Source organism: Oncorhynchus gorbuscha, linkage group LG09, assembly GCF_021184085.1.
Source record: "Oncorhynchus gorbuscha isolate QuinsamMale2020 ecotype Even-year linkage group LG09, OgorEven_v1.0, whole genome shotgun sequence".
Classification (NCBI taxonomy): Eukaryota; Metazoa; Chordata; class Actinopteri; order Salmoniformes; family Salmonidae; genus Oncorhynchus; species Oncorhynchus gorbuscha.
Genome location: NC_060181.1, coordinates 66697001 through 66719829, shown reverse-complemented (window position 1 = coordinate 66719829; position 22829 = coordinate 66697001). Strand labels below are relative to the sequence as shown.

The 22829-nt window shown below is 48.3% G+C and overlaps 1 protein-coding gene across 1 annotated transcript in view; it reads left to right on the top strand.

The window, feature by feature from the left end:
* LOC124043971 (inactive phospholipase C-like protein 1) overlaps window positions 1-22829 on the top strand; it is a 160862-nt gene that overhangs the window by 86913 nt on the left and 51120 nt on the right. The window contains exons 2-3 of the mRNA XM_046363165.1: window positions 22184-22258; window positions 22447-22734. Coding sequence (XP_046219121.1) covers window positions 22184-22258; window positions 22447-22734 — 363 coding nt within the window. The remainder of the gene's footprint in view (window positions 1-22183; window positions 22259-22446; window positions 22735-22829) is intronic.

The window sequence follows — 22829 nt, the reverse complement described above, 5'->3', positions numbered from 1 at the left end:
CTCTCGGTCTCTCTCTCTCTCTCTCTCTCTCTCTCTCTCTCTCTCTCTCTCTCTCTCTCTGTAGCACTCCCCCCTCTCTCTCTCTCTCTGTAGCTCTCTCTCTCTCTTTAGCACTCCCCCCTCTCTGTCTTTCTCTGTAGCACCGTCTCTCTCTCTCTCTCTGTAGCTCTGTCTCTCTCTCTCTGTAGCACTCTCTCTCTCTCTCTCTCTCTCGCTCTCTCTCTCGCTCTCTCAATTCAATTCCATTCAATTCAAGGGGCTTTATTGGCATGGGAAACATGTGTTAACATTGCCAAAGCAAGTGAGGGATATAATATACAAAGGTGAAATAAACTGTAAAAATTAACAGTAAACATTACACATACAGAAGTCTCTCTCTCTCTCTCTCTCTCTGTCTCTCTCTCTGTAGCACTGTCTCCCTCCCACTCTTTATCTCTCTCTTTATCTCTCTCTTTATCTCTCTCTCTCTCTCTCTCTCTCTCTCTCTCTCTCTCTCTCTCTCTCTCTCTCTCTCTCTCTCTCTCACTCTCTCTCTGTGTAGCACTGTCTCCCTCCCACTCTTTATCTCTCTCTCTCTCTCTCTTACTCTCTCTCTCTCTCTCTCTCTCTCTCTCAATTCAATTCAATTCAATTCGCTTTATTGGCATGACGTAACAATGTACACATTGCCAAAGCTTATTTTGGATATTTACAATATAAAAATAAATAAAAATGAGAATCATCAACGGGACAACAGTAACAACAAGAACCAAGTGTCAAAATAACCATACATTCAACAATAACAATAAGTATACAGTAGAGGACATGTGCAGGTTGATTGGTCTGTCAGACACTGTCCCTCATCTTATGGCAGGCTGCAAAGTAGTGCGCTGCCAACCCACAGCTCTCTGCGTCCTCCCCCAACAGGACGGGTAGCCTACTCTCATCAGAGAGGTCTTTGAAACCTTCAATAAGGGTTTCAAATTTGGGAAAATGACACTCTCTAATTGTTTTATATTTTTTACATTTAGTCAGGAAATGCAGCTACGTCTCAGGTTCTGCTGTTGTGCAGTGGTTGCACAGCCTTTCCTGTCAGGATTTGGCCAGGGTTGTTCCGGTTTTTGGTCACTAGATGCCCCCATTGTGCTTTTTGACCTTTTGTTTTCCCTTGATCCCCATTATTATTTGCACCTGTGCCTCGTTTCCCCTGATTGTATTTGTATAGTTATTTGCTCTGTGTTTGTATGTTAGCACCCAGCCCTAGTATTCTGTGAACTATTGTTGATCCCGGTGGACTCTCTTGTGGAATTCTGTTTTTTGTTCTTGTTTATTTATTTTTGAGTATCTTTTGAGGCTTTTTATGCTATACCTACCACCTTGTGGATTTACCTTTTTGTCTTGGAGGATTACCTTTGTTCTTGTGGAATTCCTTTTGAGGTTGTGGAGTTACATGTTTTCCTGAAGGACTTCACTTTTTACTTCATTAAATACACCGTCTCAAGTACTGCTGTGTCTGCCTCATCTTCTGGGTTCTGCCGACTATTCGTGGCTCAGTTGGTTAAGTGACTGTTTCTCACTCCGGAGACCCGGGTTCGTAACCGGGTCCTGACAGAAACACAGAGCCAAAAATGAACCCAGAGGCAGCCAGTTCCCAGGACCTTGTTGCCATGCTGTCCCACCACCAGGAGACTGTCCAACGCCACGAAGCCGCCCTGGTTCAGCAAAAGGCCTTAATGGCTAGACATTCTCATCTTCTGTCGGAGATGCTGACTTCCATAAAGCAGATATCTGATCGACTTACCCCGGCAACAGTTCCCGTCCTAGTACCTCAGATTCACGTACCCATGGCAGTTAACACCCTGGCTGAACCTTGTCTTCCACCTCCCCAATGGTTCTCAGGTGATCCAAGTGCTTGTAAAGGGTTTCTCACCCAATGTTCTCTCTCCTTTGAGCTGCAACCCTCGTCGTTCCCCACCTGCTGTCCGAAAAAGCCCTGGCTTTGAAAAAGCCCTGGCCTGGGCTACTGCTGTGTGGGATGCCCATATTTCCTGCTGTGCCAGCTACTCTGCCTTTGCTGAGGAATTCAAACGAGTGTTTCAAGACCCAAGCAGTGGTCCTGACTCAGCCAAACAGCTCCTGACTCTCCACCAAGGTCGGCGCAGCATGACGGACTATGCCATCCAGTTCCGCACGGTGGCAGCAGCGAGTGGCTGGAACAACGAGGCGCTCACGGTGTGCTTTCTGAAAGGCCTTTCCGACACTATCCAAGATGAACTGGCCACTCGGGAACCACCGGACAATCTCGAGTCCCTGATCAAGTTGGCCTCACGCATTGACCAGCGTCTGAGAGAGAGAGGCCTCAACCGTAGACCTCTAGCCCCTATCAGTCCCAGCTCCGAGTCCCCACCTTTATCCTCGCTGGCTCCACCGGAACCCATGCAGATTGGACGCATCTCCCAGGCTGAGAGAGACCGCCGGATGAGGGAGCGACGCTGTCTATATTGCGGCAAACCGGGCCATTTCCGTTCCACGTGTCCCGGGCTCCAGGGAAACGCTCTGTCCCGTACAGACTGGGGGGAACTGTAACTGGAAACATAACCTCCTCCCATCCGTCCAACTCCCGTCTGCTCATTCCAGTCACCCTTTCCTGGGACAACCACAAGCTTCACCTTCAAGCCTTGGTAGACTCTGGAGCCGCAGGTAACTTCATGGATGGTGTCTGGGCGAAGGAGAATGGCGTTCCCTCTGAACCTCTAAGTGACCCCATGAGGGTTACTACATTGGATGGAAGCCCTTTGGGATCTGGACTTGTCACTCATGTCACTACCTCCTTGCGACTTTCAGTTTCACAACACCAGGAATTGATGAACTTTCATTTGATCTCCTGTTCTGAGTTCCCTCTCGACCTTGAATACCCCTGGCTTCACAGCCATAACCCTCACATCGACTGGTCTGTGGGCACTATCAAGCAGTGGGGTCCTACATGCCAAGCTACTTGTATTTTACAGAATTCCCCGAGTTCTACTCCCGAGTCTTTAGAATCCATCGACCTGACCCAAGTTCCCGAGTGTTATCATGACCTCAAACTGGTATTTAGCAAACAGAGGGCCACCATGCTACCACCCCATAGACCTTATGATTGCCCCATCGAACTGTTTCCGGGCACTTGCCCCCCCAGGGGTCGGATCTTTTCCCTATCTCCACCCGAACGAGCTGCTATGGATACCTACATCAAGGACGCTCTGGAAGCAGGCCTCATGCGTCCATCCACCTCCCCGGCGGGAGCAGGGTTTTTCTTTGTGGCCAAGAAAGATGGTGGATTACGTCCTTGCATCGACTACCGGGGACTCAATGCCATAACCGTCCGTAACCGTTACCCGCTACCCCTTATGGCCACAGCCTTCGAGCTGCTCCAGGAAGCAGTTGTTTTCACTAAGCTGGACCTGCGGAACGCATACCATCTTGTGCGGATCAGACCTGGTGACGAGTGAAAGACCGCTTTCAACACGCCTACTGGTCACTATGAATACTTGGTGATGCCCTTCGGCCTGACCAACGCCCCAGCGGTGTTCCAAGTGCTCATAAACGATGTGCTTAGGGATATGCTTAACATATTTGTGTTTGTTTACTTGGATGACATCCTCATCTTTTCGAGCTCTCTTCAAGAACACACAAAGCATGTCAGACATGTACTCAAACGCCTCCTAGACAGCCATCTGTGCATTAAGCCGGAAAAATGTGAATTCCATTCATCCCGAGTACAATTCCTGGGATTTGTAGTGGAACCCGGTCGAGTCCAAATGGACCCCAGGAAGGTAGGGGCGGTAGCGGATTGGCCCACCCCCAAATCCGTTAAGGAAGTTCAGCGTTTCCTGGGCTTCACAAACTTTTACCGCAAGTTCATCAAGAACTTCAGCTTGGTGGCAGCCCCTCTCTCAGCTTTAACCAAGGGTAGCAATGCAAGGTTTTTGTGGGGAAGAGAAGCTGAGCCGGCCTTCCAAGGACTCAAGCAACGCATCCTCTCTGCTCCCATCCTGATACTACCGACTACGGATGAACCGTTTGTGGTGGAGGTAGACGCCTCAGAGGTTGGTGTTGGAGCTGTCCTGTCTCAGAGGGGTGAAGACAAGAAGCTTCATCCGTGCGCTTTCTTCTCACACCGGCTTACCCTGGCTGAGAGGAACTACGATGTGGGGGATCGTGAACTCCTAGAGGTTAAGATGGCATTGAAGGAATGGAGACACTGGCTCGAGGGGGCTTCTCACCCGTTTCAAGTGCTTACGGACCACAAAAATGTGGAGTATATCCAGCAGGCGAAGCGGTTGAACTCTAGACAAGCTAGATGGTCTCTTTTCTTCAATCGATTCCAGTTTATCCTCACCTATCGGCCCGGGTCGAAGAATCTCAAACCGGATGCCCTGTCCCGAGTCTACGCTCCTGCCATTCGAGATGACACGGACATGCCTGTTCTTCCTGCTGCTAAGATCGTGGCTCCGATCTCGTGGCAAGTTGAGGATACCGTGAGACGAGCTCAAGCTATCGAACCGGACCCGAAAAGAGGTCCTGCCAATCGGTTGTTTGTCCCCAAGGCAGTGAGGACTCAGGTCCTTCTGTGGGGGCACTCCTCTCGCCTCACCTGTCACCCGGGCGTAGGTCGCACCTTGGAGTTCATCCAGCGTAAGTTCTGGTGGCCTACCATAAGAGAAGACGTTGCCACTTTCGTCAATGCCTGCCCCGTGTGCTGCCAGGGCAAATCTTCTCACCTCCGCCCTCAAGGACTCCTTCACCCTTTACCTGTTCCCCACAGACCCTGGTCCCATATCTCGTTGGACTTTATTACTGGCCTTCCTCCATCCCATGGCAATACTACTATCCTAGTCATAATCGACAGGTTTTCAAAGGCGGCCAGGTTCGTCCCTCTGACTAAGTTACCTTCTGCCAAGGAAACGGCTGAGTTGGTAATTAATCATGTGTTCCGAGTCTTCGGCATTCCTCAAGATATGGTTTCCGACAGAGGTCCCCAGTTCGCCTCAAGGTTTTGGAAGGCCTTCTGCCAACTCATGGGGGCTTCTGCCAGTCTTTCTTCGGGGTACCATCCGGAGTCCAACGGCCAAACAGAGAGGATGAATCAAGAGCTGGAAACCACCCTCCGATGTATGACTCGTAACAACCCGTCCACATGGTCGTCCTTCATTGTTTGGGCCGAATACGCGCACAACACCTTGCGCTCCTCCTCCACTGGTATGTCCCCGCACGAGTGTCAGTTTGGCTATGCCCCTCCATTGTTCCCGGACCAGGAGGCAGAAGTCAGAGTGCCTTCAGCCTTGAAGTTCGTCAGACGCTGTCGGCTTATGTGGAGGAAGACCCGTCTTAATCTTATGCGTTCCTCACAGAGGTACCAACAACAAGCCAACAGACGTCGCCGTCCCGGGCCTACCCTGCGCCCCGGCCAGAGTGTCTGGCTCTCCACAAGAGACTTACCACTACGGGTGGAGTCTCGCAAGCTGTCCCAAAAATACATCGGTCCCTTTAAGGTTGCCAGGAGAGTTAACCCAATTTCTTATCGCCTACACTTACCCAGATCCCTTAAGATTAATCCCACGTTTCACATTTCCTTATTAAAACCTGTTGTTTTTTCTCCCCTTGTCCCGGCAGACAGACCTCCCCCTCCGCCTCGTGTCATTGGAGGCCAGCCGGCTTATACCGTCCATCGGATACTGGATTCCCGGCAGACAGACCTCCCCCTCCGCCTCGTGTGGCTCAGCCGGCTTATACCGTCCATCGGATACTCGCCGGGTGCAGCGGTCCTGGCAGTATCTGGTGGACTGGGAAGGCTACGGTCCCGAGGAGCGCTCCTGGGTTCCTGCCAAAGAGATACTGGACCCTGACCTCATTCGTCAGTTCAGGGCCCTCCACCCCGAGAGCTGGTAGGAACGTCAGGAGCCGTTCCTAGGGGGGGGTTCTGTCAGGATTTGGCCAGGGTTGTTCCGGTTTTTGGTCACTAGATGCCCCCATTGTGCTTTTTGACCTTTTGTTTTCCCTTGATCCCCATTATTATTTGCACCTGTGCCTCGTTTCCCCTGATTGTATTTAAACCCTTAGTTTTCCTCAGTTATTTGCTCTGTGTTTGTATGTTAGCACCCAGCCCTAGTATTCTGTGAACTATTGTTGATCCCGGTGGACTCTCTTGTGGAATTCTGTTTTTTGTTCTTGTTTATTTATTTTTGAGTATCTTTTGAGGCTTTTTATGCTATACCTACCACCTTGTGGATTTACCTTTTTTTGTCTTGGAGGATTACCTTTGTTCTTGTGGAATTCCTTTTGAGGTTGTGGAGTTACATGTTTTCCTGAAGGACTTCACTTTTTACTTCATTAAATACATCGTCTCAAGTACTGCTGTGTCTGCCTCATCTTATGGGTTCTGCTGACTATTCGTGGCTCAGTTGGTTAAGTGACTGTTTCTCACTCCGGAGACCCGGGTTCGTAACCGGGTCCTGACACTTTCCTCTACAGGGAGCCAGGTTTTCCTGTGTCTACCCTTCTCAATGGCAAGGCTGTGCTCACTGAGCCTGTACTTTGTCAAGGTTTTTCTAAGGTTTTGATCAGTAACAATGGTCAAATATTTAGCCACGGTGTACTGTCGACTTAGGGCCAGATAGCACTGCGTTTTGCTTTGTGCTTGTGTTTCCCAATAAGCAATATAGTTTTGTTTTGACTATGTTGTAATTTGGTTTATCCTGATTGATTGGATGTTCTGGTCCTGAGGCTTCAGTGTGTTAGTAGAACAGGTTTGTGAACTCAGCCCCAGGACCAGCTGGATGAGGGGACTCTTTTCTTTGCTCAGCTCTTGGCATTGCAGAGCTTGGTGATGATATGAGAGGGGGTCCCTGTATTTTAGATGTTTACAAAACTTAATTGCTCTTTTTTGAGTTTTTATTATTAGTGGATATTGGCCTAATTCTGCCCTGCATGCATTGTTTGTAGTTTTCCTCTGAACATGTAGAAGAATCTTACAGAACTCTGCCTGCAGGGTTTCAATGGGGTGTTTGTCCCATTTGATGAAATCTTGTTTTGCAAGTGGACCCCACACCTCGCTGCCATAAAGTGCAATTGTTTCAATGACATATTCAATTAGTTTTAGACTAATTTTAATAGGTATTTCAATTTGAATGAGCTTTTTAATGGCGTAGAATGCCCTGCGTGCTTTCTCTCTCAGCTCATTCACTGCCTCATTAAGGTGTCCAGTTAAGCTTATTTTTAAACCTAAGTAATTGTAGTGTGTACAGTACTCTATATATTTTGTACCAATTGAGAACTTTGGTCTAGTTCCCTGAGATCTTGATCTTCTCTGGAAAATCATTATTTTAGTCTTTTTGGGGTTTACTGTCAGGGCCCAGGTCTGGCAGTACTGCTCTAGCAGGTCCAGGCTCTGCTGTAGGCCATGTGCTGTGGGTGACAGCAGGCATAGGTAATCTGAATTGTGGCGACTAACACCAAATAAATATCCCAATTCCCCAGGGCAGTGATTGGGGACACTGCCCTGTGAAGGGTGCCGTCTTTCGGATGGGACGTTAAACGGGTGTCCTGACTCTCTGAGGTCATTAAAGATCCCATGGCACTTATCGTAAGAGTAGGGGTGTTAACCCCAGTGTCCTGGCTAAATTCCCAATCTGGCCCTCAAACCATCACGGTCACCTAATAATCCCCAGTTTACAATTGGCTCATTCATCCCCCTCCTCTCCCCTGTAACTATTCCCCTGTCATGTTTTGTCTTATATTGTCTTGTCATTTTGCTTTCCCTTCTGTTCGTTTTCCCCCTGCTGGTCTTATTAGGTTCGTTCCCTTTTTTCTCTCTCCCTCCCTCTCTCTCTTCTCTCTATCGTTCCGTTCCTGCTCCCAGCTGTTCCTATTCCCCTACTCAATCATCTAGTCTTTTCACACCTGTTCAATATCTTGCCCTCTGATTAGAGTCCCTATTTCTCCCCTTGTTTTCCGTTTCTGTCCTGTCGGATCCTTGTATATTGTTCGCCGTGCTGTGTCTTTGTCTCGCCCTGTCGTGTCTTGTTTCCCTCAGATGCTGCGTGTGAGCAGGTGTCTGAGTCTGCTACGGTCGGTGCCTTCCCGAGGCAACCTACAGTTAATGGTCGAGTCTCCAGTCTGTCCTCGTCACTACGAGTGGAATTAAGTTTTTTATGTTTTGTTTTCTACTCTGATTGTCCAGGAGTATTGCCTATTTCCTTTACTGGAATAAAGACTCTGTTTTCGCCAAGTCGCTTTTGGGTCCTCATTCACCTGCATAACATCCCCAGGTCATTGCTGCAAATGAGAACGTGTTCTCAGTCAACTTACCTGGTACAATAACGGATTCAAAAAAAATATATATATATCACTCTGTCTCTCTCTATTTGCCTCTCTCTTAACTTCTTAAGGACGTGGTACCGAGGTGGGAACCACAATCAGCGGAAATGTTAAAGAGCGCCATCTATAGAGGTTGATAAACCTCAAACTTTCATTAAAATTGACATACAATATACTGAATTAAAGCTACACTCGTTGTGAATCTATCCACCAAGTCAGATTTGTAAAATGCTTTTCGGCGAAAGCATGGGAAGCTATTATCTGATACCATGCACCCTCAAAATACTGCAACGTCACCTAACACGACAGATTTTGCGTTAGCCGGCGCAAACCAAAAACGCTGAAATAAAATATAAAACATTCATTACCTTTGACGAGCTTGTTTCTTGGCACTCCTAGATGTCCCATAAACATCATTTAGGGTCTTTTTTCGATTAAATCGGTCCATATATAGCCTAGATATCGATCTAAGAATACTGTGTGATAAACTGAAAAAATTGCGTTTGATAACGTAACGTAATTTTTTTTAATTCAAAAAGTCGACGATAAACTTTCACAAAACACTTCGAAATACTTTTGTAATGCAACTTTAGGTATTAGTATACGTTAATAAGCGATAAAATTCATCAGGAGGCGATGTAAATTCTTTAGCTGTCCGTGTATAAAACATGTCCGAAGAGAGCTCGATCAAAACATCCGGTCAGAGACCGGAGGGAAGGAGTTCCCTTGATTCGGTTCGACCAAGAATCAAAGCTGAATCAAATGACAAGACTCTAGACATCGTGTGGAAGCTGTAGGCACTGTAACCTCGACCCTATTTAATTCGGTTCACAATTCCTTGAAGTCGCGGAAGGATATATTTTTCCATTTTCAGTGATCAGATTTCCCTGCACTTTTCGATGAAACGCACGTTCTGTTATAGTCACAGCCGTGATTTAAACAGTTTTAGAAACGTCTGAGTGTTTTCTATCCACACATACTAATCATATGCATATACTATATTCCTGGCATAAATAGCAGGGCGCTGAAATGTTGCGCGATTTTTAACAAAAAGCTGCGAAAAGCTGCTTGAATTCTCAACTTCCTTAACAGGAGTCAACAGGCGACGACTATCTCCCCTCTCTCTCTACATGAAAGTTACAGACTCTCTCTCTCGCTCTGTCTATCTCTCTCTCTTTGTGTACTGCTACTCTCAGTCTTGTTGGGTATTGTTGACATTATAGGCTACCGGTTATCTTTACCATCTCCCCATCTCTCTCTCTCTCTGTATAAAAGTTATGTCCTGATGAATCATGTCGATAATAGCTGACTCTCTGCTCAGTACTTAACTCACCGTCATCATTATGTTTGTTTCTAGATCCGCTCATTGACAGCAGATCTGATCAGCCCCGTAGGCATCATATTCCACTCAGTCTAAGGCCATTTCTGCTATACTACTCTCTGGAGTCTAGACCCAAATAATGCATTCTGCTAAGCCGAGAGAGAGAGAGAGAGAGAGAGAGAGAGAGAGAGAGAGAGAGAGAGAGATAGAGAGAGAGACAGAGAGAGAGAGAGAGAGAGACAAAGACAGAGAGATAAGGTGAGAAAGAGAGAGAGAAGGAGAGGACAGAGAGAGAGAAGGAGAGGACAGAGAGAGATAAGGAGAGGACAGAGAGAGAGAAGGAGAGGACAGAGAGAGAGAGAAGGAGGGGACAGAGAGAGAGATGGAGAGGACAGAGAGAGAGAAGGAGAGGACACAGAGAGAGGAGAGGACAGAGAGAGAGAAGGAGAGGACAGAAAGAGAAGGAGAGGACAGAGAGAGCTAAGGAGAGGACAGAGAGAGACACAAAGAGAGAGAAGGAGAGGACAGAGAGAGAGGGAGAGAACAGAGAGAGAGAGACAAAGAGAGAGAGAAGGAGAGGACAGAGAGAGAGAAGGAGAGGACAGAGAGAGTGAAGGAGAGGACAGAGAGAGATATGGTGAGAAAGATAGAGAGGAGAGGACATAGAGAGACTGAGAGGACAGAGAGCGAGAAGGAGAGGACCGAGAGAGATAGAGGATAGAGAGAGAGAGAGAGAGAGAGAGAGAGAAGGAGAGGACAGAGAGAGAGAGAGATGGAGAGGACAGAGAGAGAGGAGAGGACAGAGAGAGAGAAGGAGAGGACAGAGAGAGGAGAGGACAAAGAGAAAGAAGGAGAGGTGACAGAGAAAGAAGGAGAGGACAGAGAGAGAGAAGGAGAGGACAGAGAGAAGGAGAGGACAGAGAGAGAGAAGGAGAGAGAGAGAGATAAGGAGAGGACAGAGAGAGAGAAGGAGAGGACATAGAGAGAGAAGGAGAGGACAGAGAGAGGTTATTCCTCTAGTGACTGGCCCCGTCCTCCATCCAATTTAACGGCACACATAGCCTACATATCAATGCATACGCACAAACTATCTACTCCCAGGCCACACTATCTGGTTGTGGGCTGGGAGTATAGTGTGCGTGTGTGTGTGTGTGTGTGTGTGTGTGTGTGTGTGTGTGTGTGTGTGTGTGTGTGTGTGTGTGTGTGTGTGTGTGTGTGTGTGTGTGTGTGTGTGTGTGTGTGTGTGTGTGTGTGTGTGTGTGTGTGTGTGTGTGTGTGTGTGTGTGTGTGTGTGTGTGTGTGTGTGCTATATTTACACTCCTACACATGGTCCGTTTAGCTCCTCAGGCTGATCACAGTTCAAAATCAAATCAAATTTATTTGTCACATACACATGGTTAGCAGATGTTAATGCGAGTGTAGCGAAATGCTTGTGCTTCTAGTTCCGACAATGCAGTGATAACCAACAAGTAATTCCTCCCAGGTGTTTGTCACACCTCTGATCCGGTGGGCTGTATGAAGAGACTGATGATGATGAGTATTCTCTGTTGTGCCTGACTGAACACAATATAGTATTGTCTCATGCCCACATCTCCTCTCTCTATCCTGTCCCCTACTCTCTCTTTCATCTCACTCACACGTTCCCCCTCGCTCTTCTCATTCAATTTCCTACACTCCCTCTCTCAAAAGTAATTTTCCTCACCTCTGCTCTCTCTCATATCCTTTCCTAGAATCCACTAGGTCCTACTTTTACACCTATATCCCTCGCTTTCTTCCACTTCCTCCTTATTTCCAATGCTCTCCTCTGTCACGCCCTGACCATAAATTGCTTTGTATGTTTCTATTTTTAGTTTGGTCAGGGTGTGATGTGGGTGGGTATTCTATGTTTTGTTCTATGTTTGTATTTCTATGTGTTTGGCCTGATATGGTTCCCAATCAGAGGCAGCTGTCAATCGTTGTCTCTGATTGAGAACCATACTTAGGCAGCCTGGTTTCGCCCTTGAGTTGTGGGTAGTTGTTTTCTGTTTCGTATCTGTACCAGACAGAACTGTTCCGGTTTCGTTCGTTCACGTTGTTGGTTCTTGTATTTTTCAGTGTTCTATTATAACATTATGAACACGTACCACACTGCACCTTGGTCCTCACCTTCCACCTACGACGATCGTTACATCCTCTCTTGTCCTCTATCTTGCCCTGGTTTCCCCCCTTTCTCTTTTTGTCCCTCTCTTTCTTTTCTTCTCTATTCCCACTATATATTCTTTCCTATTATGTTCCCACCATCTTTCCATCTGTGCCTAGCTTCATTCTGGCAGAAAGTCAATAATGTAGAGAAAAAAGGAGGGAATAAAGAAAATACAAAAAAGATCTAAAACAAAACAGAGAGAGAGAGAGAGCTTAGGGATGGGGGGGATTAAAACGAACTGATGTCATGTTAGGCCAAACCGCAGTGTATTAACAATGTTGTCATGGTTTCCTGGAGGACATCATGTGTCACAATGAAAGAGCTGGACGGGAGGGTCGACCTGTCTTCCCATGCCCTGTAGGGGAACAAATTCCACATACCATGATGCAAGGCCCATCGCTACCATTATCGATGAGACCTGGACAATCTGACAACCCCCCCCCCCCCCCCCCCCCGCTCTGCCCTGTCCACCTAAATCCCTGCTGACCTGGATCATGTTAAGCCTGTGTCTGTCCACACATTGTCCAAGCCTCCATCTTAAACAACAATTTTGTCTAACTGAATTGGAAACAACAGATACTAGATCAAACTGTCTCTTTTCCAGGATAAAAACTAGAAGCTAGGGGTCACAGTCAGGTCAGATGGGTGGTGAGAGAATAGTGAGAGTTGATGTGGGAGCCTGACTGATGGTCCAGAGTTTTCTGTCCAGATTGGATCTACCACCTAGCCCTATCGCTGCCTGTCTGTCAGGGGAGGAGCTACTACCTAGCCCTATCGCTGCCTGTCTGTCAGGGGAGGAGCTACCACCTAGCCCTGTTGCTGCCTGTCTGTCAGGGGAGGAGCTACCACCTAGCCCTGTCGCTGCCTGTCTGTCAGGGGAGGAGCTACAGTAGGTCTCTCTGCTAGCAGAGGAAGGATCTGGAAGTCAGGTTGCTCTACTGTGTATTATTGATCAGGATGTCAAGTTTACATTTACATTTAAGTCATTTAGCAGACGCTCTTATCCAGAGCGACTTACAAATTGGTGCATTCATCTTATGACATCCAGTGGAACAACCACTTTACAATAGTGCATCTAAATATTTTAAGGGGGGGGGGGTGAGAAGGATTACTTTATCCTATCCTAGGTATTCCTTAAAGAGGTGGGGTTTCAGGTGTCTCCGGAAGGTGGTGATTGACTCCGCTGTCCTGGCGTCGTGAGGGAGTTTGTTCCACCATTGGGGAGCCAGAGCAGCGAACAGTTTTGACTGAGCTGAGCGGGAACTGTACTTCCTCAGTGGTAGGGAGGCGAGCAGGCCAGAGGTGGATGAACGCAGTGCCCTTATTTGGGTGTAGGGCCTGATCAGAGCCTGGAGGTACTGAGGTGCCGTTCCCCTCACAGCTCCGTAGGCAAGCACCATGGTCTTGTAGCGGATGCGAGCTTCAACTGGAAGCCAGTGGAGAGAGCGGAGGAGCGGGGTGACGTGAGAGAACTTGGGAAGGTTGAACACTAGACGGGCTGCGGCGTTCTGGATGAGTTGTAGGGGTTTAATGGCACAGGCAGGGAGCCCAGCCAACAGCGAGTTGCAGTAATCCAGACGGGAGATGACAAGTGCCTGGATTAGGACCTGCGCCGCTTCCTGTGTGAGGCAGGGTCGTACTCTATGGATGTTGTAGAGCATGAACCTACAGGAACGGGCCACCGCCTTGATGTTAGTTGAGAACGACAGTTTGTTGTCCAGGATCACGCCAAGGTTCTTAGCGCTCTGGGAGGAGGACACAATGGAGTTGTCAACCGTGATGGCGAGATCATGGAACGGGCAGTCCTTCCCCGGGAGGAAGAGCAGCTCCGTCTTGCCGAAGTTCAGCTTGAGGTGGTGATCCGTCATCCACACTGATATGTCTGCCAGACATGCAGAGATGCGATTCGCCACCTGGTCATCAGAAGGGGGAAAGGAGAAGATTAATTGTGTGTCGTCTGCATAGCAATGATAGGAGAGACCATGTGAGGTTATGACAGAGCCAAGTGACTTGGTGTATAGCGAGAATAGGAGAGGGCCTAGAACAGAGCCCTGGGGGACACCAGTGGTGAGAGCGCGTGGTGAGGAGACAGATTCTCGCCACGCCACCTGGTAGGAGTGACCTGTCAGGTAGGACGCAATCCAAGCGTGGGCCGCGCCGGAGATGCCCAACTCGGAGAGGGTGGAGAGGAGGATCTGATGGTTCACAGTATCGAAGGCAGCCGATAGGTCTAGAAGGATGAGAGCAGAGGAGAGAGAGTTAGCTTTAGCGGTGCGGAGCGCCTCCGTGATACAGAGAAGAGCAGTCTCAGTTGAATGACTAGTCTTGAAACCTGACTGATTTGGATCAAGAAGGTCATTCTGAGAGAGATAGCGGGAGAGCTGACCAAGGACGGCACGTTCAAGAGTTTTGGAGAGAAAAGAAAGAAGGGATACTGGTCTGTAGTTGTTGACATCGGAGGGATCGAGTGTAGGTTTTTTCAGAAGGGGTGCAACTCTCGCTCTCTTGAAGACGGAAGGGACGTAGCCAGCGGTCAGGGATAAGTTGATGAGCGAGGTGAAGTTCCACCAGCTCTATATTTAATCATTCGCTCACACATACACACTCACACGCACGCACACAAACACACACTTACACACTCACACACACTGCTCTGTGTGGTTTAGTGTGTGTGGGTAGTCAAGTTGTACTCTGAGTCCAGCTGCATCCCAAGAGGTAGTGGGAAACACTCCCATTTCCAAATCCCTTCCATCTCTAAAATAGACAAATCCCTTCCATCATGATGGTGATGTGCTAGGCTAGTAGTAGGACAGCCAGGATGTAATAGCTGATGGTGATGTGCTAGGTTAGTAGTAGGACAGCCAGGATGTAATATTTAGGCTAGTAGTAGGACAGACAGGATGTAATATCTGATGGTGATGTGCTAGGTTAGTAGTAGGACAGCCAGGATGTAATATCTGATGGTGATGTGCTAGGTTAGTAGTAGGACAGCCAGGATGTAATATCTGATGGTGATGTGCTAGGCTAGTCGTAGGACAGCCAGGATGTAATATCTGATGGTGATGTGCTAGGCTAGTTGTAGGACAGACAGGATGTAATATCTGATGGTGATGTGCTAGGCTAGTCGTAGGACAGACAGGATGTAATATCTGATGGTGATGTGCTAGGCTAGTCGTAGGACAGCCAGGATGTAATATCTGATGATGATGTGCTAGGCTAGTAGTAGGACAGACAGGATGTAATATCTGATGGTGATGTGCTAGGCTAGTCGTAGGACAGACAGGATGTAATATCTGATGGTGATGTGCTAGGCTAGTCGTAGGACAGACAGGATGTAATATCTGATGGTGATGTGCTAGGCTAGTAGTAGGACAGACAGGATGTAATATCTGATGGTGATGTGCTAGGCTAGTCATAGGACAGACAGGATGTAATATCTGATGGTGATGTGCTAGGCTAGTAGTAGGACAGACAGGATGTAATATCTGATGGTGATGTGCTAGGCTTGTCGTAGGACAGACAGGATGTAATATCTGATGGTGATGTGCTAGGCTAGTAGTAGGACAGACAGGATGTAATATCTGATGGTGATGTGCTAGGCTAGTAGTAGGACAGACAGGATGTAATATCTGATGGTGATGTGCTAGGCTTGTCGTAGGACAGACGTGATGTAATATCTGATGGTGATGTGCTAGGCTAGTAGTAGGACAGACAGGATGTAATATCTAGGCTAGTAGTAGGACAGCCAGGATGTAATATCTAGGCTAGTAGTAGGACAGACAGGATGTAATATCTGATGGTGATGTGCTAGGCTAGTAGTAGGACAGACAGGATGTAATATCTGATGGTGATGTGCTAGGCTAGTAGTAGGACAGACAGGATGTAATATCTGATGGTGATGTGCTAGGCTTGTCGTAGGACAGACAGGATGTAATATCTGATGGTGATGTGCTAGGCTAGTAGTAGGACAGACAGGATGTAATATACATTTACATTACATTACATTTAAGTCATTTAGCAGACGCTCTTATCCAGAGCGACTTACAAATTGGTGCATTCACCTTATGACATCCAGTGGAACAGCCACTTTACAATAGTGCATCTACATATTTTAAGGGGGGGGTGAGAAGGATTATTTTATCCTATCCTAGGTATTCCTTAAAGAGGTGGGGTTTCAGGTGTCTCCGGAAGGTGGTGATTGACTCCGCTGTCCTGGCGTCGTGAGGGAGTTTGTTCCACCATTGGGGAGCCAGAGCAGCGAACAGTTTTGACTGGGCTGAGCGGGAACTGTACTTCCTCAGTGGTAGGGAGGCGAGCAGGTCAGAGGTGGATGAACCCAGTGCCCTTATTTGGGTGTAGGGCCTGATCAGAGCCTGGAGGTACTGAGGTGCCGTTCCCCTCACAGCTCCGTAGGCAAGCACCATGGTCTTGTAGCGGATGCGAGCTTCAACTGGAAGCCAGTGGAGAGAGCGGAGGAGCGGGGTGACGTGAGAGAACTTGGGAAGGTTGAACACCAGACGGGCTGCGGCGTTCTGGATGAGTTGTAGGGGTTTAATGGCACAGGCAGGGAGCCCAGCCAACAGCGAGTTGCAGTAATCCAGACGGGAGATGACAAGTGCCTGGATTAGGACCTGTGCCGCTTCCTGTGTGAGGCAGGGTCGTACTCTGCGGATGTTGTAGAGCATGAACCTACAGGAACGGGCCACCGCCTTGATGTTAGTTGAGAACGACAGGGTGTTGTCCAGGATCACGCCAAGGTTCTTAGCGCTCTGGGAGGAGGACACAATGGAGTTGTCAACCGTGATGGCGAGATCATGGAACGGGCAGTCCTTCCCCGGGAGGAAGAGCAGCTCCGTCTTGCCGAAGTTCAGCTTGAGGTGGTGATCCGTCATCCACACTGATATGCCTGCCAGACATGCAGAGATGCGATTCGCCACCTGGTCATCAGAAGGGGAAAGGAGAAGATTAATTGTGTGTCGTCTGCATAGCAATGATAGGAGAGACCATGTGAGGTTATGACAGAGCCAAGTGACTTGGTGTATAGCGAGAATAGGAGAGGGCCTAGAACAGAGCCCTGGGGGACACCAGTGGTGAGAGCGCATGGTGAGGAGACAGATTCTCGCCACGCCACCTGGTAGGAGCGACCTGTCAGGTAGGACGCAATCCAAGCGTGGGCCACGCCGGAGATGCCCAACTCGGAGAGGGTGGAGAGGAGTATCTGATGGTTCACAGTATCGAAGGCAGCCGATAGGTCTAGAAGGATGAGAGCAGAGGAGAGAGAGTTAGCTTTAGCGGTGCGGAGCGCCTCCGTGATACAGAGAAGAGCAGTCTCAGTTGAATGACTAGTCTTGAAACCTGACTGATTTGGATCAAGAAGGTCATTCTGAGAGAGATAGCGGGAGAGCTGACCAAGGACGGCACGTTCAAGAGTTTTGGAGAGAAAAGAAAGAAGGGATACTGGTCTGTAGTTGTTGACATCGGAGGGATCGAGTGTAGGTTTTTTCAGAAGGGGTGCAACTCTCGCTCTCTTGAAGACGGAAGGGACGTAGCCAGCGGTCAGGGATAAGTTGATGAGCGAGGTGAGGTAAGGGAGAAGGTTTCCGGAAATGGTCTGGAGAAGAGAGGAGGGGATAGGGTCAAGCGGGCAGGTTGTTGGGCGGCCGGCCGTCACAAGACGCGAGATTTCATCTGGAGAGAGAGGGAGAAAGAGGTCAGAGCACAGGGTAGGGCACTGTGAGCAGAACCAGCGGTGTCGTTTGACTTAGCAAACGAGGATCGGATGTCGTCGACCTTCTTTTCAAAATGGTTGACGAAGTCATCTGCAGAGAGGGAGGAGGGGGAGGGGGAGGAGGATTCAGGAGGGAGGAGAAGGTGGCAAAGAGCTTCCTAGGGTTAGAGGCAGATGCTTGGAATTTAGAGTGGTAGAAAGTGGCTTTAGCAGCAGAGACAGAGGAGGAAAATGTAGAGGAGGAGGGAGTGAAAGGATGCCAGGTCCGCAGGGAGGCGAGTTTTCCTCCATTTCCGCTCGGCTGCCCGGAGCCCTGTTCTGTGAGCTCGCAATGAGTCGTCAAGCCACGGAGCGGGAGGGGAGGACCGAGCCGGCCTGGAAGATAGGGGACATAGAGAGTCAAAGGATGCAGAAAGGGAAGAGAGGAGGGTTGAGGAGGCAGAATCAGGAGATAGGTTGGAGAAGGTTTGAGCAGAGGGAAGAGATGATAGGATGGAAGAGGAGAGAGTAGCGGGGGAGAGAGAGCGAAGGTTGGGACGGCGCGATACCATCCGAGTAGGGGCAGTGTGGGAAGTGTTGGATGAGAGCGAGAGGGAAAAGGATACAAGGTAGTGGTCGGAGACTTGGAGGGGAGTTGCAATGAGGTTAGTGGAAAAACAGCATCTAGTAAAGATGAGGTCGAGCGTATTGCCTGCCTTGTGAGTAGGGGGGAAGGTGAGAGGGTGAGGTCAAAGAGGAGAGGAGTGGAAAGAAGGAGGCAGAGAGGAATGAGTCAAAGGTAGACGTGGGGAGGTTAAAGTCGCCCAGAACTGTGAGAGGTGAGCCATCCTCAGGAAAGGAGCTTATCAAGGCATCAAGCTCATTGATGAACTCTCCGAGGGGACCTGGAGGGCGATAAATGATAAGGATGTTAAGCTTGAAAGGGCTGGTAACTGTGACAGCATGAAATTCAAAGGAGGCGATAGACAGATGGGTAAGGGGAGAAAGAGAGAATGACCACTTGGGAGAGATAAGGATCCCGATGCCACCACCCCGCTGACCAGAAGCTCTCGGGGTGTGCGAGAACACGTGGGCGGACGAAGAGAGAGCAGTAGGAGTAGCAGTGTTATCTGTGGTGATCCATGTTTCTGTCAGTGCCAAGAAGTCGAGGGACTGGAGGGAGGCAGAGGCTGAGATGAACTCTGCCTTGTTGGCTGCAGATCGGCAGTTCCAGAGGCTACCGGAGACCTGGAACTCCACGTGGGTCGTGCGCGCTGGGATCACCAGATTAGGGTGGCAGCGGCCACGCGGTGTGGAGCGTTTGTATGGTCTGTGCAGAGAGGAGAGAACAGGGATAGACAGACACATAGTTGACAGGCTACAGAAGAGGCTACGCTAATGCAAGGAGATTGGAATGACAAGTGGACTACACGTCTCAAATGTTCAGAAAGTTAAGCTTACGTAACAAGAATCTTATTGACTAAAATGATTAAAATGATACAGTACTGCTGAAGTAGGCTAGCTGGCAGTGGCTGCGTTGTTGACACTACACTAATCAAGTTGTTCCGTTGAGTGTAATAGTTTCTACAGTGCTGCTATTCGGGATGCTGCTAGACAGGATGTAATATCTGATGGTGATGTGCTAGGCTAGTAGTAGGACAGACAGGATGTAATATCTGATGGTGATGTGCTAGGCTAGTAGTAGGACAGACAGGATGTAATATCTGATGGTGATGTGCTAGGCTAGTAGTAGGACAGACAGGATGTAATATCTGATGGTGATGTGCTAGGCTAGTAGTAGGACAGACAGGATGTAATATCTGATGGTGATGTGCTAGGCTTGTCGTAGGACAGACAGGATGTAATATCTGATGGTGATGTGCTAGGCTAATAGTAGGACAGACAGGATGTAATATCTGATGGTGATGTGCTAGGCTAGTAGTAGGACAGACAGGATGTAATATCTGATGGTGATGTGCTAGGCTAGTAGTAGGACAGACAGGATGGAATATCTGATGGTGATGTGCTAGGCTAGTAGTAGGACAGACAGGATGTAATATCTGATGGTGATGTGCTAGGCTAGTAGTAGGACAGACAGGATGTAATATCTGATGGTGATGTGCTAGGCTAGTAGTAGGACAGACAGGATGTAATATTTGATGGTGATGTGCTAGGCTAGTAGTAGGACAGACAGGATGTAATATCTGATGGTGATGTGCTAGGCTAGTAGTAGGACAGACAGGATGTAATATCTGATGGTGATGTGCTAGGCTTGTCGTAGGACAGACAGGATGTAATATCTGATGGTGATGTGCTAGGCTAGTAGTAGGACAGTCAGGATGTAATATCTAGGCTAGTAGTAGGACAGCCAGGATGTAATATCTAGGCTAATAGTAGGACAGACAGGATGTAATATCTGATGATGATGTGCTAGGCTAGTAGTAGGACAGACAGGATGTAATATCTGATGGTGATGTGCTAGGCTTGTCGTAGGACAGACAGGATGTAATATCTGATGGTGATGTGCTAGGCTAGTAGTAGGACAGACAGGATGTAATATCTAGGCTAGTAGTAGGACAGCCAGGATGTAATATCTAGGCTAGTAGTAGGACAGACAGGATGTAATATCTGATGGTGATGTGCTAGGCTAGTAGTAGGACAGACAGGATGTAATATCTGATGGTGATGTGCTAGCCTAGTAGTAGGACAGACAGGATGTAATATCTGATGGTGATGTGCTAGGCTAGTAGTAGGACAGCCAGGATGTAATATCTAGGCTAGTAGTAGGACAGCCAGGATGTAATATCTGATGGTGATGTGCTAGGCTAGTAGTAGGACAGCCAGGATGTAATATCTAGGCTAGTAGTAGGACAGCCAGGATGTGTTGCTATGGGTTTGAGGTATTAGGACAGAAATAGGCTGAAAGCTCCCCCTCCCAAATAGTAAACCAGGATCAGGTGATTTAGCTAGAGCCGAGCCTTTTTTTACGTCAGATGGTAACACTCCTACAATCTGGTTTCAAATCCTATTTTTTATGTATTTTTTTTAAGGCTTGGAGCCAATTGAATAGTTGCAAGAGTTAAAAACCCACCAGTCTGGCAAATATTGAAAAGATTTGAACTAGTATTTGAACCCAGGGCTGCAACTCTGTTACAACCTGGCTGGATGCTATAGTATAGTGCAGCCCTGGCCACAAGCTTTGAATCAATGGTGGAAATGTCATTACAGTAACAAAAGGCTGAACTTAGAGTCTGTCAGTCAGTGCTGTCTGTACAACCCCATAATTACATGACCGCAGGATGAAAGTGCTCTGTCTGGCTCTGATGGTGCCGGTACCACACACATTTTCTTCTGGTTTGAATTCCTTATCATCAGTAATATTGCACAAAGGCTGGAATTCATATCGAAACACATTGTCACGTTTACACATGTCTTCATTTACAAGCCACTGCCTGTGCACACTTGTTATTCTGAAAACTGGATTTGTATTAACCTGTGTGGGAAGTCCTCCTGGTAGTAATGTCATATGTTTTACCTCACCCCCTTTTTGACCACGGAGAAAAAGCTACTGCTTATAAACTGAGATGTGGATTTGAAAGAATAGAACTTATAAGTCTTATTATACCTATGTGGTTTTCGAAACCCTATTGTGTTATAATGGCCAGCGGAGAGAGAGGGACAGCAGGAGGGACAGCAGGAGGGACAGCAGGAGGGACAGCGAGAGGGACAGCAGGAGGGACAGCAGGAGGGACATCGAGAGGGACAGCAAGAGGGACAGCAAGAGGGACAGCAGGAGGGACAGCAGGAGGGACAGCGAGAGGGACAGCAAGAGGGACAGCAGGAGGGACAGCAGGAGGGACAGCGAGAGGGACAGCAGGAGGGACAGCAGGAGGGACAGCGAGAGGGACAGCAGGAGGGACAGCAGGAGGGACATCGAGAGGGACAGCGAGAGGGACAGCAAGAGGGACAGCAGGAGGGACAGCGAGAGGGACAGCAGGAGGGACAGAGAGCAAGAGAGAGAGACAGAGACAGAGAGAGAGACAGAGACCTGTTGCGTTGGCACCAGCCCTGACATTTCAGCACCCAGTGACAATAGAGCTGTCTTCTTCCCACCTGTCAATCAATCAGCTGTCCTCTGGAGACTGAAAGATGCAGGAAGCAGCGAGAACAGATGTGTGAGTGTGAACACAGAAGATCTATTTTTGTGGGCCCCGTCAGCCCTAAGACCAGACTCTGTACACTGTGTGAATCAGTGCTACATTACCAAACAGGAAATGAAATGGCACAATTGATTTCCAGCCTTCCAAGCCTGTGAAGATGAGTTCAGATTAGCAGACCTTTTATTTCAGGTGTCTGGCTTTAGGAGAGACAGACAGTGTCGCCGGGGTTCCAAAAACATAATCATTCACGGGGATATTACTGATGGCTTTCATAGCTACCTCATTATTACTTATTAACATTCTACATTCTTCTCTGTTGGGCCCCATGTCCACATACGTCTCTACTCCTATTGTAATTATGTCCGTTGATGGGATATGCCTGTAATGTCTTGTCTTGACACTTCTAAACATAGCCTGTAGGATAAGTAGACTTGTTTGCCTGTCTCACTCTCTGCTCTTCTCTGTGTTTTACCCAGGATCCTTCAATGCACAAGTTGGCCGGCGGGCGCAAGAAGACAGTGTCCTTCAGTAGCATACCCTCAGAGAAGAAGGTTCGTTTTTAGTTTCTCAAAAAAAACCTACCTGGATTTAGAATTTTAGTCTGTAAATGAAATTGAAATGGGTAACACTTTATTTGACCGACAGATGGATTTCAAAATGCATTCATAAGGCATACATGATGGATTCATAAGGAGGATAAGGATTCAATTGAAATGTATTCTCCTTCCCCCTCCTCCAGGTGAGCAGCGCGGCCGACTGCCTGGCCTTCATGCAGGGGGGCTGTGAGCTGAAGAAGGTGCGTCCCAACTCCCGGATCTACAGTCGTTTCTACACCCTCGACCAGGACCTCAGCTGCTTGCGCTGGGAGCCCTCTAAGAAGGATGGGGAGCGCGCCCGCCTGGATATGGCCACTATCAGGGAGGTTAGGACGGGGAAGAGCACTGAGACCTTCCTCCATAACGGACCTGCTGCAGAACACCTGGCTGAGGAGGCAGCCTTCTCTATCATCCACGGGGATGAATACCAGGTAGGAAGAGGGGCAGACACTAACCTGGTCCCAGATTAGTTTGTGCTGCCTTGACATCTCCTTTGGGAATTGTGGTGCCAAGTAGTTGGCAAGAG